Genomic DNA, 23,945 nt, shown 5'->3' with positions numbered 1-23,945 from the left:
CTCGTGGATATAATAAAACACCGCAAGTTAAACGTACTCCTAATAAACTTCAAGCCAGTAAGGAAGGAGTGCAAATATCCGGTCACCTTGCTGAATAACTCGTAAACTTTCCCAACGCTTTGCTGCCGGCCAAGTCGATAGACACCAATGGTGGACCACTCTCATGCTGTGCTGATGGTGACGGGGAGGGATTGTTGGTGGATTTCGATGACTTACCGGGGGCTGAAGAAGTTTATTTGGAGCAGCCCACAGACCCTCATGGGGTTACAAGTTCGGAAATCAGCCATATTTTGTTTTTGACCATTGTATGTGCTAAATTTCCTTTATTTATAATTAGTGTAGGACTATTGTGGTTCTGAATATTATTGGGGGGTGGGGGGGGGGGGGGGGGAATGTGGAGGCGATCATGTTGGTTCACGAGTTATCAAGTGACCACTATATTCGTCATGTGTGTGCGTCTGTCTGTGTGTGTGTGTGTGTGTGTCTGTCTGTCCGCAGCATAACTACTCGATGATATCATCCGATCTTGATGAAACTTGGGTGGGAGGTTGATATCATGATCTAGTTGTGTCCTGCCTAGAGTGGGCGTATTGCGCCCATTATGGGCGGAGCCATGCCCGGAAAAGATGTCTTTTTAGGGGGTAATCGAGTTCAAGCTACATCCTCTCCGAGGGGTTTGGTGGAATCTGACAGGGGTTTCGATATTTGGTTAGGCCAATGTCATGTGTCTGGCCCCACGGAGCTCGATTTTTCATTTTTCATTTTTTTCCCCCCATTTCATTTTTCACCGAATTTTCGGTATTGTGCAGCTATCTAACATCATAACTGATAATACATTATTTTCTATCTCATTTCAAGGTCAGTAACCTTCCTTTTGACATTTCCGGGCCTGGCCTGTCCGGGCCCGTTTCGGTTACAGTCCATCCTTTGTCATTGAATACCGCTCGCTCGTGAACCATCGTCGTCTCCTGACTTGTCAATATTTTATTTTTAATGCAAATACATGAGCTGATCATCTAAGGGCTTGTGAAGATCCTTTTTCCTTCTCTTTTTCTTTCAGCGCTTTTTAAAGCTACATTCTACATCCCTGGTGATCCCAGGGTCCCAGGGTGATCCCAGGTGATCCCAGGGTGATCCCAGGGTGATCCCTGGTGTTGGGCAGCGGCTAGGGTGCCGGCTTAGGATCCTAGGATCCTGGGTTCGAATCTCGGTCGATCGCCGAATTAATGCCAGGGGGGTTGACTCAGCCTGCTCATCCTTCCGAGGTCGGCTAATTGAGTACCAGTTCACTGGTAATTCCCTGCTTGTCGTTGAAGGCGGCAAAAAGGGTTGGCGTCAGGAAGGGCATCCGGCCGTAAAACATTGCTTCAAAAAGGGGACCGAAAAACAACAACTACCACGGTCCCCGAAAAAGGCCAACCCCCGCTTGCAGGGAAAAATGGCCTCTAAACGGTGGTTTTATTCTACATCACTCCGTCCATGGGGCCTACACTATAATTCTAGCACACTTTTAACCATACATTTGATGTGCACACAAGCTCGGCGAGCCATAGTATGTAACGAAATGGATGATACAACACGGCGTTGAACACCTTGAAGACAAATTCGCACAATACTTTCAATATGTAAAGGCCCACATATCAATTGTTACCTTTTACATGCACCATTGTTATTAAGAGGTTCTTGTGCATGTGCCCCCATGCATTGTGGGGGTTTGGCTTATTTAGAAAGTCCTGAATGACACCACACTATCCCTGAGAGAATGCGTTGTTTGTGTGTTTTACAGCATTACTGTAAGCACGTACTCCAAGTGAGGCTTCCTCTTTCTCCCGTCCAGAAGGACAGGATCTTTGCCAGTTCAAAAAAAAACAACATTTTGTCTCATATAAAGAAAGGAAATTAAACTTGGTCAGGATAACGAGCACGCAAGCACACACAAACACCTACTCACCTGGCAAGGCACAAAGCATGGTCGCACAAGGCGTTCTGCGGGTCGTCCCACAGCGGCATCGTGCACATCGGATGGTAAAGCAGATGAACCACAACTGAATACTCCATCATTGTTGGGGTTGAAATGCTTCTTTATTCTACGTTTGTCCGTTTGCACTGTGCACAGACCAAGCCGTGTCTGCTCTGCTGTCATTCCACAACGGTCGCAGGGCGTCCATGACGACCATGTGGTATAGATGGTGGAGTTTTTGACTCTGGTCTGTGGTAGTGGTTGATCCCCAAAAGCAGAGAAGGACAACCGGATCTTATTTCCATTTTGAACAATCACCTCAAAAAAGAAAAGAAAAACCAATGATCATCATTTTTGGTGTTTCAAACTTTGTGTTCAATTCCATGGCCTAAAGTCAAAACCTTGTTACTGCCTCTGCCTCTTTTTACAAATAATAGTTGTGTTTACCACATACAAGTTTTTGCCTCGAGATAGTGATCATTATAGTGGAGAATGACGTTAGTTGAACCACCAATTAAGTTGATCCACCTCCTGTCTTGGAAAATAAACGTTTGACACTCGTTCGCCATCTATGAGTAAAACACATCACCACTCTTTCTGGTTTTGCACACAAAACCATTTGTGCACAATTTTTTTTTTTTAAACGACGACGGTACATAAACAAGAGAGTCTAACAACGGCGAAGCCGGGCTGAGTGGAGGATCTGCTGCCCTCGTCATGTGATCAATCCTCAACTCTGATTGGCAGATGTTTGTGAGGGACATACACAGGACGGACAGACAAACGCTGTTCCAGACGGCGTTGCCCTACAGGCTACACTGTAAAAATATGGCTGCCAAACCACGTGACCGATGACATCAATTTTTTTTTCTCCACCAAGTTGTTCCTCGATCACCCTCAAGAAATTTCATAGTGATCGGATCAAGCATTGTACTTGTCGATTTATGACGTCATAATGAAGGCACCTATGACATCATCATTAACATACGTTATTCCCCATTGGGAGTACTTTTACAATGAGCCACCTTTCAATTTTTTTTTTTTTTCCATCGAGCGGTTTCAGAGACAGAGGTGCAAAGTTTTTCATTTTTTTTCCCCAAGATGGCGCCCATACCACGTGATCGATGACATCATAATTATTTTAAAATTATACAGAATGAGGCGCACCTATGGTGAAAATTTCATGTCAATCGGACCAACAGTTGCAGAAAAAAGTAATTTTAAAGGGAATAAACCTACAAAATGCTGGCAGAAGGGACGTACATACATACATACATACATACATACATACATACATACATACATACATACACCGGATGGACAGACAAACACTGTTCCAGATGGCATTACCGTACAGGCTACGCCGTAAAAAATGATTTTCCTAATCTTAAGTGAATTTTTAAAAACAACATTAGCTACAAACACAGAAATAGATACAGAAATTAATGCGGTTTTGTATGTTTGAGGAATCTGCACAAATATATATTTTTATAAAATAAATATTTAAAAATATTCAGCACTTTAGAGAAATATACGCAGTCTTATCTGGGTTTATGTAACATGGAATCAACCTATGTTGAAATGGTCACTGTGGACGTGGACCAAGTTGAACAGTTGCTCACCGCAATATACTGGTTCATTTTGAGGCACGTGTGCAAAGTTTTGTTAATTTCTGGTATTCAGGTGGTTTAATCATGCTGAGATGATAGAAGTGAAAAACAATCAAGTTAAACCCCTGTATATGTCATGTGACGAGCGGCAGATCCACTGTAGATGTCGTGACGAGTGGCAGATCCACTGTAGATGTTATGTGATGAGCGGCAGATCCACTGTAGATGTCATGTGACGAGCAGCAGATCCACTGTAGATGTCATGTGACGAGCGGCAGATCCACTGTAGATGTCATGTGACGAGCAGCAGATCCACTGTAGATGTCATGTGACGAGCAGCAGATCCACTGTAGATGTTATGTGATGAGCGGCAGATCCACTGTAGATGTCATGTGATGAGCGGCAGATCCACTGTAGATGTCAGGTAACGAGCAGCAAGGGACATGCGGCAGATCCACTATAGCTGTCATGCAACGAGCGGCAGATCCACTGTAGATGTCAGGTAACGAGCAGTGAGGGATGAGCGGCAGATCCACTGTGGATGTCAGGTAACGAGCAGTGAGGGATGAGCGGCAGATCCACTGTAGATGTCAGGTAACGAGCAGTGAGGGATGAGCGGCAGATCCACTGTGGATGTCAGGTAACGAGCAGTGAGGGATGAGCGGCAGATCCACTGTGGATGTCAGGTAACGAGCAGTGAGGGATGAGCGGCAGATCCACTGTAGATGTCAGGTAACGAGCAGTGAGAGACGAGCGGCAGATCCATTGTAGATGTCATGTGACGAGCGGCAGATCCACTTGATCACCAGCCAATGATTATAACATTGAGAGAATGACCAGTAAAATCCTAACCGGGTTTATGTCTGCAGGAATATCTCAATGCAGCAAAGACATTCTGACACACCGGTATCGGTGTCTAACAGATTGTCTCCTGAATACTCAAGTCGTAGCAGAATCAGTTTTAGAAGAGTTCATTACTTTCGTTCTCTCCGTTATCCAGAAATATATTTTCCGTCCCTCATGTTCTCTTCTAAACTCCCTGCATGCTTTGCAACTTGAAAAGTTGCTTTGTAAGAACCTAGTCCTTCATGACTGTGATAAAAGCATCGGTTTCCATATTCCACACTCCATTGGGAACAAATTCCCTTATAAATGGAACATGGGAATCCTCACTAATGCTTGCACTTTCCTTTCATGCACTTGTGAGGGAGAATACAAAAAAGGGAACGCTCTGGCAGCGTCATGTTGTCTGCCAGAAGATAACCCGATGGGACGTTAGGGTTAGGGTTAGGGTTAGGGTTAGGGTTAGGGTTAGGGTTAGGGTCCCAATAGAGTGTGGAATATTTCGGGAGTTTGATAGGAATGTCCTTTGGCAGCATAATGGCAGGGACCCTCCCGCCCCATCAGGTAAAATATGACTTCGAGTCCTCAACCCCTTCCTTCTTCAATTCCTCACTCCAACAACAGCCAGGTGGGTCCAGGTTACCTGCTACTCTTTTTATATAAAGAAAGTTTAAACAATTTGATAATACGCATTTCACCATTACGGTGATGTTGAAATCTGAGTGAGAATAATTCGGAATTTTCAAAATGTTTCAGTTCGCTCATTTTAATCGGACGTTCCAACCAAAGCATCCAACACCGACCGAGCTTCACAGTGAAGCGGAAGTGCTTTTGCTCACGTCACATATAAACAACATGGAGGGTGATGTCAGCTGACTTCCATGCACATGGAAAGTGGAAGATGGGACATGACCCCGGGCAAATGACAGAGTGACTAGAGCCACTGGCGTACTAAAGGGGTTGAGGGGAGGGGTGTGAGGAGCGAGCGGTGTGAGGGGGGAGGGAGGGGAGTGGGGGGAGGGGGGTGGGAGCGGAGGGCAGCGGTCTGCCCCAGGTGCCAAATACGCCAGGTATGCCAAATACTCCAGGTACGCCAAATACTCCAGGTACGCCAAATACTCCAGGTACGCCAAATACTCCAGGTACGCCAAATACTCCAGCTACGCCAAATACTCCAGGTACGCCAAATACTCCAGGTACGCCAAATACTCCAGGTACGCCAAATACTCCAGGTACGCCAAATACTCCAGCTACGCCAAATACTCCAGCTACGCCAAATACTCCAGCTACGCCAAATACTCCAGCTACGCCAAATACTCCAGGTACGCCAAATACTCCAGGTACGCCAAATACTCCAGGTACGCCAAATACTCCAGCTACGCCAAATACTCCAGGTACGCCAAATACTCCAGGTACGCCAAATACTCCAGGTACGCCAAATACTCCAGCTACGCCAAATACTCCAGCTACGCCAAATACTCCAGCTACGCCAAATACTCCAGCTACGCCAAATACTCCAGGTACGCCAAATACTCCAGGTACGCCAAATACTCCAGGTACGCCAAATACTCCAGCTACGCCAAATACTCCAGCTACGCCAAATACTCCAGGTACGCCAAATACTCCAGGTACGCCAAATACTCCAGGTACGCCAAATACTCCAGGTACGCCAAATACTCCAGGTACGCCAAATACTCCAGGTACGCCAAATACGCCAAATACTCCAGGTACGCCAAATACTCCAGCTACGCCAAATACTCCAGCTACGCCAAATACTCCAGCTACGCCAAATACTCCAGCTACGCCAAATACTCCAGGTACGTTTGTGCGGTGTAACATGTTGTCTTTGATTAATAAATCTGTCGGTAAAGCGACTGGTAAAAATTCCTAGTACAGTTATATTCATAGTGATACTAATTTATAAAAAGTAGAAGAAGAAGAAGATAGTCTTTGTAATCATGCGGTGATATTCAAAGTAAACAATTATTTGTTTTCACACCTCGTAAGCAAAAAAGAAATCACCGGCAGCAGTACCACATATGTAGAAGCCAGAATCCGATTTCTCCAGGTCAAACACCAGCAGGCTGAAGAGTTCAATCTTGAACCTGCTCGAAAGTTTCCTACCTAGGGAGAAGGTGTCTGTTATAAGGTTCCCGCGTCGGTCCGAAAGGGGCGTGGCGTGTCGGTTTGACACGCCACGTGAATAGTACCACACCACGGACGTCACGGATTCTGGTTTACACCGGCACGCGAGCTCCAGGTTCTGACCGCTCAGGTAGCTCGTGCTCAGGTAGGTCAAGGTGACCGGACATTTGGCTGACGTCACTGGCCCGACGGACACGAGCATGGCGGAAATCATCAGCCAAACGATCGAGCTTCCACGGTGCAAACGCATCGTGAAGGAATGACGTCACTTTTTCTTTTTTAAACCGATTTCCCTCATTCACGTTTACCGGTAATTCAGTTATTCACACTCAGATTTCTCCTTTCACCTGCGCTCTATTCCACCGCAGGTTGACTACCAATCTTCATGGAAACAAAGCGAGAAACTCCCGCAGCCGAGCCCACAAAAACGTGGTAAAACAGCCATTGTGGCGGTTGAGGAAAAAGAATATAAGGAAGAAGAAGAAGAATGTAAAGAAGAAGAAGATAATGTGGAAGAAGATGAAGCTGAAGATGAAGAGGAGGATGAGGAAGAAGAAACGTTCACTAACCGACTACGTAGTACGTACAATTTATCTGTAAGAGGTCGTTGTTTCAGTCATTTTATCTCTTTATGTGCTGGAAATGAAGCCTAGAATCCCGAGGTAGATATAATATGCCAGGTAGACACCCCCGCCCCAAATGCACAATGGTAAGGTCCAGGCAATCCCCCCTCCCCCACCCCCGCCCCAAATGCACAATGGTAAGGTCCATGGAGAAGCTTTGTATGGATTCCTCCTCTTCTTATTCACCATTTATTTATCTTTCTTTCCCTGTTCCTCGTACTCTGTAGCCGCCGCTAACACAATAAATTCGTTTGGGGAAATTTTCATAAGAGGATCGAGTAAAACTGAAAATGGCGGACGAGACCCGGACGCCATTTTCGAGTACCACGATATCACCGTTTCCATGGAGGCCGCCATGTTGATTGTTGTTAAAGGACCGCTCATCCTTGTTTTGAAATGACAGGATGCCATTGGATGCACCGATCGATCAGAGAAGGGTTTCCAAATGTGAATATTCCCTGAAGATGCCGCAAGAAAATTTAGTTGGGAAAATAAAGTTAGTCGTCAGTTTGATTTGGAAACCGACTTCAAGGTGGTCTCTGTGCCAGGTAAGTTTTAGTCCCATGTGTACATTTATATATGGTGCTGTTGTAGTGGTTACCTTATGCACATGTCGTGGTTAACTTATCCGCATGTGACGGTTACCATTACGATGGGTTTGTTCTAACCCACGCACACGGGCGTTTGGTTGTGTCGTCATGACGCACGCGCGACTGTTGGAGCCACGCCCTCCGAAGAGGGTGCTTGTTTTATATAAGCCATTACGACTTCCGTTCGTGAGCAGTTGCTGGAGATTTCTGTACAATAAACTACTTTTTGTACCCAAAGAAATGGCCTCTTCTTATCGTCTTCGGCAACCGCTAAACTGGTGACCCCGTTGCCCCCGAACGTATTCGGGGGCCGAATGAACACGGCAGGATTGCGACCGCAATTTCTTCCACACTGGAGGGGCGAACCAGCTCCGGGACCCTCCGAAGGACGCCGTTACGGGGAGTTGGTGGCACGGCTACTTCGTCGCCTTTGCGCACACAGGCCGAGTACTGCTACTTCGTCGCCTTCGCGCACACAGGCCGAGCACCGCTGCTCGTTGCCTCCGCGCACACAGGCCGAGTACTGCTGCCCGTCGCCTTCGCGCACACAGGCCGAGTACTGCTACTTCGTCGCCTCCGTGCACACAGGCCGAGTACTGCTGCTCGCCACTCCTACTACTGCTCCTACGGCGGATCCCGAGGCTGATGCTGCTGCACACCTCGTGGGCGCCGCCACGCCCCGCCCACCACTCCCGCAACTCCTACTACTGCTCCTACGACGGATCCCGAGGCTGATGCTGCTGCTCGCCACTCCCGCAATTCCTACTGCTGCACCTACAACTGCTACCGCTGCTCAGCACCCGCGGCCCGGCTCTGTTCCACCCACGGCCCGGCTCTGTTCCACCCGTGGCCCGGCTCGGTTCCATCCGCGGCCCGGCTCTGTTCCACCCGCGAACTACGTACACGCCCGTGGCGTGCCTTCTGGGGGGGGCGCATGTAGTGGTTACCTTGTGCACATGTCGCGGTTACCTTATTCACTTATCTGCATGTGACGGTTACCATTACGATGGGTTTGTTCTAACCCACGCACACGGGCGTTTGGTTGTGTCGTCGTGACGCACACGCGGCTGTTGGAGCCACGCCCTCCGAAGAGGGTGCTTGTTTTATATAAGCCGTTACGACTTCCGTTCGTGAGCAGTTGCTGGAGATTTCTGTACAATAAACTACCTTTTGTACCCAACGAAATGGCCTCTTCTTATCGTCTTCGGCAATCGCTAAACTGTAATCTTATTGTCAATGGTAGTTTGATATTACTCGTAAACACACACAAATCATCGAAACATCTATATTGATAAATTTATGAAACGAGAAACTTTGGGAACACTGGGAAATCGTCTCTTCCCAACGCCCCCTCCCCTTGAGCAGGTGTGGAGAGGGGGGCGGGGCTTGGTGTGCCATTACCTGACCCTGTGTACTACCAACACGTACACAATATTTGGTGGAGATGGGACCACACCGTGGGAGATGGGAGAGTCCCTGGTGTTGGGCTAGCGGCGAGGGTGCCAGCTTAGGATATACCTAGGATCCTGGGTTTGAATCCCGGTCGATCGCTGAATTAACGCCAGGGGGGTTGACTCAGCCTGTCATCCTTCCGAGGTCGGCAAATTGAGTACCAGTTCACTGGTAATTCCCTGCTTGTCGTAAAAAGGCGACAAAAAGGGTTGGTGTCAGGAAGGGCATCCGGCCGTAAAACATTGCTTCAAAAAAGGGACCGAAAAACAACAACAACCACGGTCCCCGAAAAGGCCAACCCCCGCTTTGCGGGGGAAAATGGCCTCTAAACGGTGGTATGGTATGGGACCAGTCGTGTTTTTATGCCTCAGCAGATGAAGTCGCCGCAAGCATTATGTTTTTGGGTCATCTGTCCGTCTGTCCGTCCGTCCATCTGTCCGACCGTGTATCCGTCCATCTGTCCGTCTGTGCATCTGTGCATACGTCTGTCTGTCCGTCCATCCATCTGTCCATCCGTGTATCTGTCCGTCCGTCTGTCCATCCGTGTATCTTCCGTCCATCTGTCCATCCGTGTTTCTGTCCGTCCGTCTGTCCATCCGTGTATCTGTCCGTCCGTCCATGCATCCGTCCGTCTGTCCTATGTGCATCTGTCTATCTGTGTATGTGTCCGTCCGTCCGTCTGTCCTATGTGCATCTGTCCGTCCGTGCATCCGTCCGTCAGTCCATGCATCCATCTATCTGTCCGTGCATCCGTCTGTCCGTCAGTCCGTGCATCCGTCCGTCTGTTCGTGCATCCATCTGTCTGTCCGTGCATCCATCCGTCCGTCCGTTCGTCCGTGCATCCATCTGTCTGTCCGTGCATCCGTCCGTCTGTCCGTGCATCCGTCCGTCTGTTCGTCCGTGCATCCGTCATACGTTTTCGTTATTGCAATAACTTGAGAACGACTGAAAGAATCTAAGTCAAACTTGGTACAAGTATGTATAATGATGCAAATATGAACTGATTAGATTGTGGGGTCAAGAGATCAAGGTTCAGAGATTATGTTAGGTAACAATTCTGTTACTGTGTTAACTTTTGAACCAGTGATGGGATTTTGATCAAACTTGGTATCTATATAATAATACCGTAAGGACTCGACTTTGTTATCCCTTTTACGCCGCACCCAGTGACCCGATGCCCACGGCACTAATGGATTTACGATCTACGAACCTCGCTCTTTGTTTATCACGTACAGCCATACTCGAAAAATCTGAATTAGCCAACGTTGGGGCCCAAAAGCATCCGATTGACTGCCGATACGACGCCATCTTACGACGCCATCGTATTGGCGTCTGCTGGGCGAAGGCGAAGCGAGCCGTCCGCTGATTGGACAGGCGAAGGCGAAAGCAAGCCGTCCACTGAGTGGACAATCCAGAGCATGCATTTGTGCCGGTGTCGGCGATCGTTGTTCATATACGCACTCTTCATTCTCATCTTTCTTCCTAACTCTTACTCGGACAAGCAAATCCCCTATGCCATCCATAATGGTACACTCTATCCATACACGACATCCTCCCTTCAGTGGATGTTCCACGGGTTTCGGCTAGTAAGTATATATTATGATGAAAAGATGAATTGATTCGATTTCGTCATCAAAGGTCAAAGTTCAGAGATCATGTCAGGTAAAAATGTGATACTTGAGAACAGCTGAAGCGATTTAAATCAAACTTGGTACAAGTATGTGTAATTATGTAATAATGTGTGCGGAAGCATATGGGTCGACATCACAACGTCGAAGAGTACCGTTCTAGCTTTCTATAATTTCCAGATGTACATCCATACATGCACATATACAGGGAATTGCCCTATTAGTCCCCTACCAGATTTTTAATCCGTGTGAAGGATTACACCGGTTTCACCGGAGGGTCCATCTGTCTGTCTGTCTCACCTGAGGTTTTTCAGACTTTTTCCCCTTACCCTTTAACATATTCAACTGAAACTTGGTACATGGCTTTATATGATAGGTTACAGAACAGGTTCGAGTTTCAAGGTGTTTCATTAATTTTACACAGAGTTTTGCCCTTTTTTTGATTTAGAAAATATTGCATCGGTAGGAGACATATCTTGCAAAGCAATTCTCCCTCTTGTTTAATATATTAGGATAAATAAGAACATCCTGTTGAAGTTGATCATTTCAGTCATCACTTCACTTGTGCATGTACTTGTGTAAAATTCTATAACATGCATGTTTTCAGCACATGTTTAGGATTACATGCACATTTTCAGCACATGTTTAGGATTACATGCATGTTTTCAGCACATGATAAGGATTACATGCACATGCACGTTTTCAGCAACCCTGTCTCACCTCCCAAAGTGTTTCTGGGTTATCAGTGGCCTTAAAAACGATCATTCATTCATTCATTCACTGTACGTGAATATATCCCTTCCCCCGAGATGCTCCAAGTGCCAAAAGTTTGGGCATTTAAGGGCAAACAACGCTGCAACAAATATAATGGGGACCATGAATGTGGAAAATGCACCAATACCTAAATGTCTTGTGCCAACTGTGGTGGGTATCACAAGACAGCCTTTAAAGGATCCCCTGAGTTCCAAAGAGTTTCCAGGATCCAACATGTTAAAACTCAAGGGAAGATGGTCTTTGCTGAGGCAGTTCGACTCAAAGTTCCCAAAAATCAAGATCCCAAAAAATGAAGTCAACATTAAGAGGAAAACCTCTGGTCAAGTCAAAATAATGACAAAATCGATGGGATTTCAGACTGACACTAAAGATTAAGAATGGCAAACCGAGAGTGGAATCACTGATGTAGACATGAACATGACCAAAATGGGCTTCATCGGACTTATCACCAAAGTAGTAAATTGTGCAGCCCAAGCAAAAAGATCAGTATCATTTCCTCTGCGGCCATTAACCACCTGGGCTGGGAGGGAATTTTTTTCCCAAGGAGATGAATGAAATATTCAGTAAGTCAGGTAATAATATCAGGTGGGATGGATCATCGGGACTCCTTTGTGGAATAATGATCGTTATCCAATGAACTACAAATAGTTTAGCTGTCCATTGACCTGAAATTATGAAGTTTATCAGTGATCTTTCATCCAAACCGGATATAATCTTTATACAGGAAACCTGGTTATAATGTCATAACCAATTAAAGGTCTCTGTCCTAATGCTGATCTGGGAAGAAGAAGACCACTCCTTTTGCATCTTCAGATGCATAGGGCTGCCGAAGCAGTTTCCTAGGCTATTGGACACAATCCTGGACTCCACTCCGACGCAGAATGCTGATCTAGAATGGAATATGATCAGAATCCCTTGCACAAGAGAAACTGTTACCATCATTAAAAAAAAATTGGATACATCGTCAAGGATTGTGGGAGGGCTAGACAAAGAATGTATCAGGACGTGACATAACAAAAGGAATAGCAGAGCAGAGGGAGAAAATAGATGGAGACGGATGTCCCAATGTTATGCCCTGGAAAGGAAAAATCAGGAGCGGAGTCAGACTAGTACTACTCCGAATGCATTGGCAAATGCGAGAAATCGTCCTTGGAGGACAGAGCCTTGTGAAGGTTCTCATGCCAAAGTTACGGCATCACAGAACGACCTTGTTCAAGAGGGTTACAAACCTTTTATTTCAGAGGAGTTTGTGTCACTGGATGGAGACTTAACGAACCAGAGACCTGTTAGGGTATTGAGGGACACAGGAGCACATCAATCTTTGATGCTTGAGGGCATTTTGCCATTGTCAGAGAAGACTGCAACTGGTGTTAGTGTTCGTTTACAGGGGGTTGGTGGCTGTGTTAAAGCTCCACCTCATGTCATCCATTTAGAGTCTGATTTGGTGTCAGGATGGTCACCGTAGGTTTACAAGCCACTCTTCCGGTAGAGGGAGTATCTTTTGTTATCGGGAATGATTTGGCCGGTGGTCAAGTTTCTGGTAACCCGATGTTTGTTGAAAAGCCTGGTATGGAAAATAACACCGCACAGGTAGAGCAGGAGATTCCGGGTATCTTTCAATCCTGTACCGCGACTCGTGTTATGAGTAGGAAGCGCCCTGACGAGAAGAGGAAGTACCCTGAAACTAAGTGTCAGCACACACAAGTCAGGGATGGAGGCAGTGTTGGCAAGCTCTTTGTAGGTGGACTGAACTTCAACACAAAGGAAGATGTTCTGGACTCTGTCTTCGGCAGATATGGACCGCTCTTGGAAGTGCTGCTGATAAAAGACAGGGAGACACAAAAGTCAAGAGGGTTTGGCTTTGTCACGTTTGAAAACACAAAGGACGCCAAAGATGCAGAAAAGGATTTGGATGGCAAGGATTTGGAGGGTCGGACCATAACAGTAGAAAAGGCAGGCCATAGGCATCGAGGAGGCTACAGAGGAGGAAAACGTGGAGGTAGTTTCAGGGGTGGCTATGGCTCCCTGGGTGGGAGTAGTAGTTTTGGTGGTGGCCGCAGTCGATATTACTATGGAGGCTCCCAGAGTTACGGCACCTCCCGAAGGGATGATTAATCAGGGTAGTGGCCGAGAAGGGGACCGCTATTCACGTGACTACAGCGACAAGCGGTCCAACCATGATTATTATGAAAGTTAGGAAGAGTTGAAGCACTGAATGCTGCAGAGCAGCTGAGCCAAGATTCCTACACGGATTAACCGTGAACGCCACGTTCCTAAAGGCGTCCATGTAGTGAACTTTCCTACACGGATTAACCGTGAACTCCACGTTCCTAAAAGGCGTCCATGTAGTGAACTTTCCGACATGGATTAACCGTGAACTCCACGTTCCTAAAGGCGTCCAGGTAGTGAATACTTCCAGGCCTCACCACCCAACAACCATGGAACCTGGCTCTCAGCTCGGCCTCCCGGAAAAAGTGCTATAGATTTGTTTGCCTTTGGATTTTTGATCACAACCCCTTAACCTTCATTCAAAAGAAACTAAAAATAAAAATCAGAGGTTGATGAGATGGAGTTTGGCTTTGCAGGGGTTCAACTTGGAAATTCAGCATGTAAAGGGCAGGGACAATGTCGTTGCTGATGCTTTGTCCAGAGTGAATTAACTTTGGAAATCTCTGTAAGTTGTTTGAAGTTTTGTTGCTTTATTTTTGGGAAATATTGATTATTGTTGCTCACGGGAATTGATGATTTGGGGTGTGAGTCTACTTTTGTTTGTTTAAAGAATTTTGCCGACAAAGAAAGTTTTCACTATGTTCAAACTTTCTTTCTTGAGGGGGGGGAAGTGTTACGGATTCGTCACTTCCGTTGTTGTGGTTTTCATCCCCTTGAAACATTTCTGGTTCTATGTAGTATTATTATTATTGTTTGAGGGAGATAGCCATTATTATTGTCACAAGGTAAAAATGTTAATGTTAAATGAAACAGGAAACCGGATCGGGAACCAGAAGACGAGGAAGAAGAGGAGAGGGAGAAAAAATGGCAGATCGAATGAGTCGGACAAGAAAGCCGAGTTGCTCCGGGTTCTGAAGCGAACGCTGGCGAGCCAGAGTCACTAGCGAACTTTCGGGTTTCTGGGAGAGGAATTCCTATGACGGAGTTGTCATCGCTGTGACCGGTCAACCTGCATGTCAGGTTTTGTGATCGATTCAGGAGAGAATCATCGCCGTGCCATGCGCCACGAGACCGGGTCGTCGTCCATTTTGACTCGCGCAGGATTTGTGCTTCGCTCGCGGTTTCATTTCTTTTCGAACATTCTCACCGCATTCAGACGTTGATCTGGGGCGTGTGCGTGACGCGGATTTTTGAAGGCTAATTCGTCCATACCCGCAGGTGTGATCTCTCGGTCGCCTGTAGGGCGCCTTTGGATTTCCCAGTCGCCTTGAGGGCGCCTTTGTACAGCTTCGGTTGTGTAACTGCCCTGACCATCCGCACGGGATTCTGGTTGTTTGGACATCGTTCTAGCGATCGCTGGAGCAAATCAACTTCGTCTTGGAGCCGGGAATAAGAGACATTGGGGAAGGTTCTTGTTACACTCACTTGGAGCACAGTGAGTTATATATTGCAAAACTGATGGTACCATCATAGGACATAATGATTGTACTTTTGAATACTATTGTTGTTGTACCGTTATTCTTGTGTGATCTCAATACAATATTTGCTTGTGAGTAACAATTGGGGTGGCTTCTCCATTGATCTTTGACACACAGAATAACACATTTTTCTGCCGTGACTCCTCTTGGGGCTCGGAGGTACACCATGACCAGGGGGTCGGGGAGGAGCACGTAACAGTATCATTTCCTCTGCGGCCATTAACCACCTGAGCTGGGAGGGAATTTTTTTCACAAGGAGATGAATGAAATATTCAGTAAGTCAGGTAATAATATCAGGTGGGATGGATCATCGGGACTCCTTTGTGGAATAATGATCGTTATCCAATGAACTACAAATAGTTTAGCTGTCCATTGACCTGAATTTATGAAGTTTATCAGTGATCTTTCATCCAAACCGGATATAATCTTTATACAGGAAACCTGGTTATAATGTCACGACCAATTAAAGGTCTCTGTCCTAATGCTGATCTGGGAAGAAGAAGACCACTCCTTTTGCATCTTCAGATGCATAGGGCTGACGAAGCAGTTTTCTAGGCTATTGGACACAATCCTGGACTCTACTCCGACGCAGAATGCTGACCTAGAATGGAATATGATGAGATTCCCGTGCACAAGAGAAACTGTTACCATCATTAAAAAAAAAAAATTGGATAAATCGTCAAGGATTGTGGGAGGGCTAGACAAAGAATGTATCAGGACGTGACATAACAAAAGGAATAGCAGAGCAGAGGGAGAAAATAGATGGAGACGGATGTCCCAATGTTATGCCCTGGAAAGGAAAAATCAGGAGCGGAGTCAGACTAGTACTACTCCGAATGCATTGGCAAATGCGAGAAATCGTCCTTGGAGGACAGTGCCTTGTGAAGGTTCCCATGCCAAAGTTACGGCATCACAGAACGACCTTGTTCAAGAGGGTTACAAACCTTTTATTACAGAGGGGACAGTCTCTCTCTCTCTCTCTCTCTCTCTCTCTCTCTCTGTCTCTCTCTCTCTCTCTCTCTGTCTCTCTCTCTCTCTCTCTCTCTCTCTCTCTCTCTCTCTCTCTCGCCGTTTGTTGTTGGGCGTGGCAAGATGGCGTGTGCTCGTGTTCGTGTGTTGTAGCTCCTGGCTCGTGTTGGTTTCGTCCTCTCCCCACCTCCATTTTTACCTCCCCTTTTCCTTTTTTCCATTTGTACCTTTGTCGTGTCTGTTGACCTTTCCTCCCTTCCTTCTTCGTTACCACCTGTCCCTCTTTTCCCCTCTTTCGAGACAGAGAGAGGGAGAGCCAGCACGGTGAGGGTTTGTTTAAACCACTTTTTTTCCGAACGTGGTTTAAACCGTGCTTTAGTTATTATTTATTCAATAATTTTTTTCTATTCATTTTTTTCTTTTTCTTTAGGATTATACAAATCTATTTGCTGTTCATTTCGTTTCTCCTTTGACAATATGGCTAATAGGAGTAGCCAAAGGTCTGCCGATCGTGTTACCGATGAGGGTTTATCACGTAAGCACGGGCTGTGCCTTGTCCCGCCGGAGGGAGTTGAAATGGATGACATTTTGCTCGCGATTGGGGATTTGATCGACGTGAGTAACATTCGTGCCGCGTCCCGTATGAATCACAAAATTGTGGTATTTGTTTCGCAAGTAAGTCTGGCCGATATTGTTGTGCAGAATGGTTTGACCTTGGGAAACGATCTGTTTGTTCCTGTGTCGTCGATGGACACACCGGCAGTTAAAGTCATTCTGAGCAATGTTCCGCCTTTTCTAGGAAATGAGGAAATCCTACATAAGCTAGGTGAGTTTGGTACTGTCGTCTCTCGAATCATTAGAGTTCCTCTATGTAAGGTATCTCGACAGACTACGATCGATTGTAGCACACGTTTATTGACTCTCCCGATACAGGCCCGATTCACCGCAGCGCCATCCGAGCTGGGCCGTAAGTTCCAGAAAAACGGAGATAAACCCGCGGTCACGGTGTGGGGATACAACGGTGAATATTTGTACCTTCATACCTGATATCCTCCCCTTTAAGTCCAAAATTACCAAGAGCAATACGTGCTAGACTTCCAAAATTGACATTTCAAAAGCAACATTTCCAAAACATGTGAAAATATGTGTGCAAACGATTATGGGAATAATGAAAATACGTGAAAATAGAACATGTGTCACCGTGAGAATAGAACGTGTGTCATCGTGAAAATAGAACATATGTCAACGTGAAAATAGAACATGTGTCAACGTGAAAATAGAACATGTGTCAACGTGAAAATAGAACATGTTCAAAGATTCAACCGGTCGGGTGCTTTTCTCGCATGCATTGAGCGTCGCGGTGTACCAGTGGATACAGAGTCCGCATACAAAGGTGATTCACGAAGGTCATCCAAAGGTGATTCCTTTGGTCTCCACGAAGGGTGTAGCGTTCGCAGAGGTTTTCGGGGCATCTGAGCCGGCTGGAGCGGCCATGACGATCTCTGGCAATGGCGGGTCGAACTGTTGTTCTGACTGTGACGATGCTGCAGGCTCCATCGACTGACAGTGATGGTAGGTTATGTGGTCCTGATGTCGACGAATTTCATGGTCGTCCTGCAGGCGAATCACGCAGGACAGTGGACCTGGCTTTTCGATGATGTCCCCCGGTAGCCATGTCGCACCTGCACCAAAATTTCGGGCACACACTGGATCTCCGATGTTGATACAGCGACTGTTGGACGACTTATCGTGCACCAACTTTTGATTAAGCTGGCTCTGATAAACATTTGATGATATGTCTGGTTTGAGATTGTCAAGTGTCTATCTCAAGTGTCGTTTCATCAATAACTCAGACGGAGCTGCACCGGTTGTTGATTGTGGCGTGATGCGGTATTTAAACAGGAGACGAGAAAGCTTTGTTTCCAGGGTTCCCTCCTGAAGTTTCTGCAATCCGGATTTGATGATTCCCACGGATCGTTCGGCCAAGCTATTTGAAGCCTGGTGATGTGGGCTGACAAACTTATGTTTGATGCCGTTCCGACGTGTGAACTCGGCAAACTCGGAACTGGAAAAACACATACTGTTATCACTCACGATCATCCTGGGCAGACCATGAGTGGTGAAACAGCGTCTGAGTCTTTCGATGACAATGGCTGACGTAGTACCACGCGTCACATAGGCATCAATCCATTTTGTGTGCGCGTCCGTAATTATTAGAATCATGCTGCCGTTAATGGGCCCGGCATAATCGAGATGGAGGCGATGCCACGGTTCGCTGGGCCATTCCCAGGGATGCAGTGGCACTCACGCAGGTGTATTCCGGGTGCTCTGGCAGAGGTAACAATGTCGAACATGATGTTCGATATCAGCATCAAGATTCGGCCACCACACATAGTTTCTGGTGAGTGACTTCATCTTCACAATCCCGGGGTGACAGTCATGGATTTCATCCATGACCCTGGAACGCAGATTTTTCGGGATCTCGACACGACATCCCCAGAGTAGGCAACTATTTTCCACGCTGAGTTCGTTTTGATGTGCTTTAAAAGCCGCAAAATCTGGGTCACCCTCAGGTAGCAAATGCCATCCAAGCTGTACAGCCTGGACAGTTCTGGGCAGAACAGGGTCTCATCGAGTATGAGTGCGGATCTGGCCGGAATCGACAGCACAATCTTGCAGATGATCCATCAGTGTGATAATGGATCCCGGTGTAGGCGAATCATCAACGGATTCTGGAAGGGGTAACCGACACATGGCATCTGCATTTGTGATAGACGAACCGGGCTTATAACATGTGGTGTAGTCATAAGCAGCGAGAAACAGGGACCAGCGGATGATCCTGGGCGGTAGTGTGTCAGATGTCGCCTTAGTTGGACCAAACTGACTGATCAGCGGCTTGTGATCAGTGCGAATCGTGAAATGATGTCCAAGAAGGTACTGGCGAAATTTGCTGACGCCGAAAACGATTCCCAATCCTTGCTTGTCAAGTTGGGAATAGTTCTTCTCTGCAGGGGACAACGTTCTGGAAGCAAATGCAACAGGTCTTTCCGTACCATCAGGCATCACGTGTGATAATACACTCCCGACTCCATACCGACAGGCATCGCATGTCAGCACAAGATCCTTCTCTGGATCAAAATGAATGAGAACATTGGACGATTTGAGCAGATCCTTAGAGGTCTGGAATGCTGATTGTTCAGTGGACCCCCAACTTCAGGAGACTCCTTTCCTCAAAAGCCGATAAAGGGGGCCCAAAACGTCAGTCACATTCGGGATGTAACGACCATAGAACTGAAGCAAACCGAGGTATGACTTAAATTCGGTTACGTCTCGTGGAGCCGGAGCATCCTTGATAGCTCGGACTTTCTCATCTGTCGGGTGTAGACCCTCGGCATCAATCGTATCACCCAGGTACGTGACTGATGGCACCATAAACTTGCACTTGTCTCGACGCAAACGTAGGCCGGAGTCCGAAATCTTCTTCAGAACTCTATCCAGGTTTTGTCGATGTTCCGCGTCCGTACGACCAGTAACCAGAATATCATCCTGGTAACAAATGACGCTGCGTTCGGCGGCAAACAAACTGTCCATGACACGCTGATAAATTCCAGGTGCAGATTTCACTCCAAAACTGAGTCGGTGGTACCTGTACAACCCACGATGTGTGTTGATGGTAAGATACTGTTTCGAATTCTCATCCAAGCGGAGCTGTAGATAGGCGGATTTGAGATCGAGTTTCGTAAAAGTCTTGCCTCCCGTGAGACGAGCATATAGAGGTCTTCGATCCTCGGGATTGGATATTTATCCAATGAAGACCACTTGTTCACGGTCATTTTATAATCTCCACATTTGCGGATGGACTGGTCCGATTTTATGACCGGAACAATGGGCGCCGCCCATTCGGCATACTGGATTTGCTCGATGATGCCCAGATTTTCAAGATTATCCAGTTCCTTGTGTTACGTGGTCCTCCCGGTAACTACCTGGTCTCGGTGACCCCCGGACCATGGGTGGCACCCCGCCAGAAAGATATATGATTTATACGCTTTTGTAACGCAATCAATATGAATTCCAGTCAATAAGAAACCCCACACCAAGGATCCGGAGTAATCAATAATATATTCCCCCCAAGGAATCAACAACCATCAACAATCAACAATCAATCACTAAGATGGCCATCTTACATATGTGTCCCCCCCTGTCCCCACTCACGACCACTTGGGCCACTGTCCCTCACAATGTCTCTCTTCTCCGCACACGGGCGGTGGAACGAACCCCGGGCGGACGTGCTCCAAACGTGCACGTCTCGTACCGGGGACAGCTGCTGCAGCGCACACCTCCTTGCCAAGCAACGGGGCAAAACCAAGCGCGGCTTGCAACGCGTGCGAGGCCCAAGGTGCGACCCGTACGCGTCCTTGTAGACGGTGAGGCGAACTGTGCCGAACGCTGGGTTCCGTGCACGAACCCACGGCAACTTGACGTGTCAAGGGGTAATTACCCCGTGCAGGTAACTCCTTTTGTCAGATGGGCTTTCAAACGCAGCGTCCGCCACGCTGCTCAATATCGATACCAACTCTCGTCGGAGCTCGGCGAGGAAGAGGAAGAAGATCGTCGCTTCTCTAGGACCTCGTGTCTTTTTTCTTCCTCCGTTTCCGGTCTCCTTTTTCCCAGAAGGGCTCCTGACCCTTTAATCACAACAACCTTTAATCGACTACACATTGATAAGCAAAGACCTGAATAGTAATTCACATAAATCCACATAAATCCGTAACACTCCCCCCCTTCAAGAAAGAAAGTTTGAACCCAGCGAAAACTTTCTTTGCCGGCCAACTTGGATAAACAAACCAGATAACTCACCCCCTCCAAATCATCAGTTCCCCCCGGGCACAGTCATCACTTAAAAATAAAACAACAAAATTTCACACAATCCCCTAGATTAATTCCCTCTGGACCAAGCGTCAACCACTTCTAGTTTCTCTTGAATGACGGTTAAGAGGTGGTGACCAAAGCCCCCAAATTTAAACCTCTCTATCGCACTTTTTCGGGAGGCCCAGCGGAGTATTCCCTACATGGACGCCTTTAAGAACGTGGAGTTCACGGTTAATCCGTGCAGGAAAGTTCACTACCTGGACGCCTTTAAGAACGTGGCGTTCACGGTTAGTCCGTGTAGGAGCCCCGGCTCGGCGGCTCCCCTGTATATAGTGCTTCAACTTCTCCAGACTCCTAACAGTTACGGTGGGACCCCTTGTCCCAGCCGTTACCTGACTGGCGGTCTCCTTCTCGGCCAGTGCTCTGACATTCATTCTTTCGGGAGGTGCCGTAACTCTGGGAGCCTCTAGTAGTATCGGCTGCTGCCAACCCCAAAACTACTGCCAAGTTGTCCTCTTCTGTAGACCTCTCGACGCCTAGGAAATGCCTTCCCTACTGTTATGGTCCGACCCTCCAAATCCTTACCATTCCAATTCTTCTCTGCCTCCCTGGCGTCTCTTGTGCTTGCAAACGTGACAAAGCCGAACCCTCTTGACCGTTGCGTTTCCCTGTCTTTTACCACCCGCACTTCCACCAGCGGCCCATATCTGTTGAAGACAGAGGTCAGAACTTCTTCCTCTGTGTTGAAGTTCAGTCCCCCTACAAATAACTTGGAACTTTTGTCGCCATCCCGAGCTGGTGTGGTGTTATTTTCCCTGCTGTGCTCTTTACCAACCCTCGGGTTACCATAAATTTGCCCCCCGGCCAAATCATTCCCGATAATCACAGATACTCCCTCTACAGGGAGTGTGGCTTGTAAACCGACGGTGACCGGTCTTGACACCAAATCGGATTCCAAATGGATGACATGAAGTGGGGCACTAACACAGCCACCGATCCCTTGTAACCGAACACTATCACCAGTTGCAGTACTCTTGGGCAATGGCAAAATGCCTTCAAGCATTAAGGATTGATGGGCTCCTGTGTCCCTCAAAACCCTAACCGGTCTTGGGTTAGTCAAGTCTCCCTTGAGTGAGACCAACCCCTCATAAATAAATGGTTGGTAACTCTTCTGTGGGCGATTTCTTACGCTTGCCATCGCATTCGGAGTGGTAATAGTCGGACTCCGCTCTGGGTTTTCCCTTTTCATGAGGTAACAACTGGACATCAAGTGTCCAGGTTTCTTGCAAAAAGCGCAAGTAGGCCCAGAGGAAAAACTCGTGGTCTGCCTCGGGCCCCCCGAAAAATACGTTTGTCTTGGACCCGTAGCCCCCTAATTTCGAACAGTTCGGGTATCAGCGTTGTCCCCATATTCATCTCGCGGCCCCCGCCATGTATTGTCGTTCTCCGCACCTGCTGTTCCACACCTCCCCTGCGGAGATCTAAGCGAGGAGTTAGGTTCGTGGACCCCTATCCGGTGTGTTAAGGCATAATCATCTGCCATGGTGGCTGCGTCCCACAACTTCGGTACTTTCTTTTCCTGCAGGTACACTTTGATGTCCTCGTGGACACACTGTTGAAATTCCTCCACCAGCATCAGGTCACGCAATGCTTCGAAGTCGTTCCCGACTCCTTTTGACTCACACCACCGATCAAACATATTTTCTTTCACTCTAGCAAACTCCACATGGGTCTTACTCTCCCTCTTCCTGGCATTCCTGAATTTTTGCCGGTAAGCTTCCGGAACCAACTCATAGGCTTTGAGGATGTGCTTCTTCAATACCTCATAATCTGCACATTGGTCCATTGGTAGCGCCGAATAAATCTCTTGAGCTTTACCCACCAGCACACTTTGCACTAGTATGGTCCATGCCTCCTCCGGCCAGTTTAACTGTCGAGCCACTTTCTCAAAGTGTGGAAAAAATTTAGCGACCTCCTTTTCACTGAAGGGTGGAACCAGCCTCACATGTCTGCCCACATCCCAGGTGTTCTGGCTAGGTGTCGACCCCGTCAGCAAGGGTGGTACCTCTCCCCGTTCTCTCATTAACTCCAGCTCCTTGAATTTAATTTCTTGCTGAAGCGCCATGTCACGTTCCTTTAATTCCCTTTCCGCTTTTCTCTTCTCTGCTTCGAGTTCCCTTGCAGCTCTCCTCTCCTCTGCTTCTGCTTTCCTTTCCTCTGTTTTCATCCTTTCTAACCTTTCCTGGAGTTCTCGTTCCACTCTCCTTTCTTCTTCTGCTCTTTCCTTTTCTGCTTTCCTTTCTTCTTCTGCTCTTTCCTTTTCTGCTTTCCTTTCTTCTTCTGCTCTTTCCTTTTCTGCTTTCCTTTCTTCTTCTGCTAACCTTTCCTGGAGTTCTCGTTCCACTCTCCTTTCCTCTGCTTGTTTCTCTTCTCTCCTCTCTTCTGCTTTCCTTTCTCCTTCTTTGATCCGTTCCTGGCTCCGTAATTGCAACTCGTTTCCGGAGCTCAACGTCTTCTGGTTCTTCGGGTAGCCACTCCCAGGCTAACTCGTCCCATGTTCCTAACCCCACCATAGACTATCACCGTGGTCTGCAACTCTGCCTTCCTCAAATTAGTTCGGACCTCCAAGTTAAAATGTTTGGCCAATTTCAAGAGGTCCGACTTTAGTAACGCTCGGAACTGTGCCTCACTCGGGGTTACCGCAAAGTTCTGTGCCACAAACGCCATGGTGCCTATCGTTAACACCTGTTAACCTTCACCCAAGACTTTACCCCCAATTTCCCCAAAAATTTACCAATTAATACTTAATTAATAAATTTTAATTAATAAAAATAT

General features: G+C 47.1%; 2 protein-coding genes across 4 annotated transcripts in view; one reads left to right on the top strand and one right to left on the bottom strand.

Annotated features, from left to right (window-relative positions):
- LOC137439187 (uncharacterized) overlaps nt 1-6,252 on the bottom strand; it is a 32,031-nt gene extending 25,779 nt beyond the window's left edge. The window contains exons 1-2 of the mRNA XM_068134931.2: nt 5,479-6,252; nt 1,952-2,278 (exon numbers count right to left, since the gene is read on the bottom strand). Coding sequence (XP_067991032.2) covers nt 1,952-2,278; nt 5,479-6,252 — 1,101 coding nt within the window. The remainder of the gene's footprint in view (nt 1-1,951; nt 2,279-5,478) is intronic.
- Nucleotides 1-23,945, top strand: part of LOC137438522 (glycine N-methyltransferase) — a 124,409-nt gene that overhangs the window by 48,560 nt on the left and 51,904 nt on the right. Inside the window, exon 1 of one of the 3 annotated variants that reach the window (XM_078766964.1) lies at nt 6,927-7,137. The exons of the other annotated variants lie outside the window; for them this stretch is intronic. The gene's annotated coding sequence lies outside the window, so the exon portion shown is untranslated. Of the gene's footprint in view, nt 1-6,926; nt 7,138-23,945 lie in introns of those variants that run through there. 3 annotated transcript variants of the gene reach the window in all.

Source organism: Myxine glutinosa, chromosome 13 (assembly GCF_964187855.1).
Source record: "Myxine glutinosa chromosome 13, kmMyxGlut1.1, whole genome shotgun sequence".
NCBI classification, from domain to species: domain Eukaryota; kingdom Metazoa; phylum Chordata; class Myxini; order Myxiniformes; family Myxinidae; genus Myxine; species Myxine glutinosa.
The sequence above is the reverse complement of the archived record's forward strand: the minus strand, read 5'-3'. Positions and strand labels throughout refer to the sequence as shown.